This window comes from Macadamia integrifolia, chromosome 3 (assembly GCF_013358625.1).
Source record: "Macadamia integrifolia cultivar HAES 741 chromosome 3, SCU_Mint_v3, whole genome shotgun sequence".
In the NCBI taxonomy this organism is placed as follows: domain Eukaryota; kingdom Viridiplantae; phylum Streptophyta; class Magnoliopsida; order Proteales; family Proteaceae; genus Macadamia; species Macadamia integrifolia.
Genome location: NC_056559.1, coordinates 15,524,883 through 15,529,131, shown reverse-complemented (window position 1 = coordinate 15,529,131; position 4,249 = coordinate 15,524,883). Strand labels below are relative to the sequence as shown.

At 36.6% G+C, this 4,249-nt stretch overlaps 1 protein-coding gene across 1 annotated transcript; it reads right to left on the bottom strand.

The window, feature by feature from the left end:
* Nucleotides 1-415: 415 nt before the first annotated feature.
* On the bottom strand, nt 416-1,278 carry LOC122074676 (peptidyl-prolyl cis-trans isomerase-like). The gene has a single exon (XM_042639615.1). It carries the CDS (start codon nt 1,193-1,195, stop codon nt 680-682), a length of 516 nt encoding a protein of 171 aa, XP_042495549.1. The 5' UTR covers nt 1,196-1,278; the 3' UTR covers nt 416-679.
* Between the last annotated feature and the right edge of the window lie 2,971 nt (nt 1,279-4,249).

Here is a 4,249-nt window from a genome sequence, read left to right as displayed (position 1 = left end):
TTGTATAAATTCTCTTCATCCAAAAACAAAACAGAAAAATAAAGTTTCTATCTTTACTCATACTCCTTGTTTCTTTTGTTTATTTCTTTTTTGGGTTCCCAGATATTTGCAGAATAAAGTACTCCAGGTTTTCATGGTGTTTGCCCTAACAAGACATGCTTAGAGCATCAAGATGGGCATGAAGGAAAACTCAAACGCCCTCCCCTTTTTGAGATAAAAAGAGTTCTTTATTCATAATCAACATGTAAAACTCATGGAAGGAGTAAAACAAATCTCCTTAATCCATTGATTGGAATTGCATCAAACAGTCAGTACACGTTTCCAGCCCTGCCCTCATAACCAGAGAGCCAGCCAAGCTGTGTATCTCCCTTGACATAATTAAACAAACAAGAAACAAAATATGCGAACAAATACATAATATCCATCATGGGAACCATATATACAATAGAGAAATTCAGATCCCATCAATTTTAAGAGTTCAAACTACAAAAAAAGATAAAGAAAAGATTAAAAAAAAAAAGTTTATAATCATCATCTACATATACAAAGTCTCCAAACCTGCATCAACACCGCCCACAGACTAGATTAGAACAAACCCTAATCCCACTAATTAGGACTCATCCAACCCAAGGTTGGATCACGAAGATCAAATTAAGAGACTTTTTTTTATTATTATTATTTAGATCTGACCGCACTCAACTATCACAACTTTCTGAGAAGTACTACCACTGTTGGAACCGACTTTCTCGATCTCCTTCACAACATCCATACCCTCAGTAACATGTCCGAACACGACATGCTTCCCATCGAGCCACTGAGTCTTAGCAAAACAGATGAAGAACTGAGATGTATTGAAGTCGGGCCGAGGGTTAGCCATGGACAGAATGCCAGGTCCGGTGTGTTTCTTCACGAAGTTCTCGTCGGCGAACCTACCGTAGATCGACTCTCCGCCGGTGCCGTTTCCGGCGATGAAATCTCCACCCTGACACATGAAGCCAGGGATCACACTGTGGAACAATGAACCCTTATAGTGAAGGGGCTTGCCATTGTGGCCAATTCCTCTCTCTCCGGTGCACAAAGCACGGAAGTTTTCGGCCGTGTAGGGCGTAGTATCAGAATATAGTTCAAATACTATTCGGCCAACAGAAGTGCCGCCGATTGAAATGTCAAAGAAAACCTTGGGATTGGTAACCATGCTCAACAAAAACACTTACGTTAACCAGAATATTGCATTAGAGTTCTGGGCTTGAAGCATCTTATATCTTTCTTGAATTAAAACGTACTAATACGTGTCAATGATTTTAGATACGGTTAAAAGACGTTTAAGTTTGAATAAGATGCATGGTGGGATAGTAACAAGGGTTAGATTTTGACCGGGCTGAATGGTTAATTGATTTATTACTTGATAACTACAAGGCGTGCTGTCAGTTGAAACTTATTGGGATAAGCTCTATTAATCCAACGCATTAGTGAGTTACAAAAGATTGTTACCCATTCCAGGATTTGGAGTCTGGATCACATGGATCCTGATTCATATATGAAATCCACTTAATATCTCTCTTCTTACATTAGGTTTGGACATTAAGTGGATTCCAAGTATGGATCAAACACCATACGAGAATGGTTCTCGTATGAGTTCCTAATCCAAACTCTAGAACTTGTATGAATTGTTTTCATTAAAAAAATAAAATTTTTAAATTGTGGCTACGGAGATTGCTAGAGACAATCCAACTGCCTCACAAGCTAGTCAGTCGATGGTGTGTGTGGAGATCACTGTTAGTTAAAACGCGTTTAAAATGCGGTTGCATTATTTTGCCGTTTAAAACACGTTTTCCCGTATACTATTATATAATATGGAAAAAAATGGAAACGGTAAAAGAATCCATTTTAAACGGCCGTTTTAAATGCGTATCTGTTTTTTAAGGGTAAAATAGGAATTTTATTAAAAATTTAATTAATTAATTAATTAAATTTTAAAAAAAAAAAAAAAACCTATTAGTAAAAGTGAAGAGTGAAGACAATATGGTACTTGGTACTTGGTTTTTGGTTTTTAACTTCCATACTATCTATAGGAAAAAAATCTCATCTTCTTATAGCCCATTGAGTAAGGAGAAGGTAAAGCTAGCAACATCTCATTTTCTTGTAGTCCATTGGACTATTTTATCTTGGGACTTCCAAAGCTTTTGGAACATTAGATGCATGTATATAGGTAATAATCTCTCAAATTGCATGAGTATACTACCGTTTTTTTGGTTTCGCTTTTTTGAAAACTACACGTTTAATATTCTTACCGTTCGTTTTCGTCCGTTTGCCGTTCCCTTTTTTTTGACCTTTTTTTGACTGTACCATTCATCGTTTTTATCTGTTTAAAACCCGTAACGTACATTTCTGTTTTTTTTCCGTTCTCGTTTTAACTAACAGTGGTGGAGATGGACATTTGTCCGTGGGTGGCACATGAGTCATCATAGACATGGTTTAGGCTTTGTTCAATAGTTTTAGGCCCTCATGTGCTTTAAGCTACACTTCTAATCATTTTCTGAGTGTTTGTCATCAACTGTCAAAAATTCCCTTAATAGGATTTGCTGGGTCTGAGAGTAAAAAGAAGAAGAAGCATACAGGAATTAAATAGATGGCATTGGAAAAGGTGGAAGAGAACGATTAACAGCCATTAGAAGATGGAAAGGGAATGGAAGATCCATGTTAGTAAGCACAAGTCTTTGCATAATTGCAAATTATAACTCAAATAATCCAAAAATAAGATAATAATATCTCACTATGACCCTCTTCTTTCACCAAGTTTGTACCCTAAATCCTTGTTAGGAAGCACAAGTCCTTGCATAACTGTAAATTATAACTCTGATAATCCAAAAAATGTGATAATAAAATCTCAATATGACCCTCTTCTTCTTGCGAAAAATCTGTAACTTTTATATCTTTTATTTAATGAAAATATTTGTTATCTTTTGTAAGATGATGTGACCTACATTTCCACATCAACAGTAACTATAGAGTAAGTTGCGAGCCGGAGTTAGTTAACCATTGCGTGACCACCTTGATGAGAGGTGGCTAATGCCTGATTATTATCTTGACAATCATTCGGCATCTATCGTTTTGAATAAATTTACCAAATCGAAACAAACATAATTAAAACGTTTTGTCCTTGCAATGTACTTAACTTAACTAATTCCTTAGCTAGTAACGCCCTGTCTTTGCAATGTACGACAGTTTGGCCTTTTTTCTGATCTACGGATATAGGATCAATGTTATTCTCCATCCAAACATAATTAAAACGTTTTGTTTTCTACAATTAATAGTCAACTCCGAAAACAAGGATGTGATTGCCTACTTGCAAGATAGATCGAAGGCCTCTCCGCTCACTATCTGATCAATAATTGAGGATATATAGCATTTACATACATTCTTATTTTGATAATTGTAATTTCACGTATGTTCCACGAGACGTGAATAACTTAACTAATCTCTTAACTAGTAACATCCTATCCTTGCAATGTACGACAGTTTGACCTTTTTCCAATCCGCAGATATAGGATCAATGTTATTCTCCATCCATCCATGAGTTCTTCACCCATCTTTGAATAAATTCTCTTCAACTAAAAAAAAAAAACACTAATTTCTCCTCGTATTTTGCTTTTTGGCTTTCATTCCTTAACCTCAAAGGATGAAAAACCAGATATATGCAGACAAAATATACTGCAAGTCTGCAAAGCGTTACCTGCAGGGCGTTTGCTCTACCATGCTCTCCATCAAGTGTCTACTTTTCCCAAAATAAAACGGCATGGCAAGGCTGAAAGGCGTCCAAAATGCCCATCATTAGTCATAGAGCCTCAAGAGGGAAAACCCTAACACCCCGAAAAGCAACCCCCCCCCCCCACACACACACAAAGTAAGAAGCGCCGGTGGCTAAGAAACACAACTCCATCAAGAGAAGCAGTGTTTAACGCCCTTACCAACCTTATCTATAAAGATCCACCGATCTTAACATCAAGCGATGTAACAGAAACATCAACCATTACAATAGAAATATGCTCTATCATTTATTCAGTGAGTTTGGATCAAGTCCTCGTAGAGTGTTTGATCCCACCCGTTATAAGAAAAAGAAAGATTAAGTGGATTCGTGTCTAAACTCATGGTAGAAGAGAGAAATCTCTTATACCAAGGATCAGAATTAAATCAAACTATCGTACAACCACTACAAAAAATGCGTGGAATCGATATCTGACATGAAATA

Excerpts from the sequence above, each read along its gene's own strand:
- LOC122074676 (XM_042639615.1), bottom strand. The coding sequence starts at position 1,195 with ATGGTTACCAATCCCAAGGTTTTCTTTGACATTTCAATCGGCGGCACT.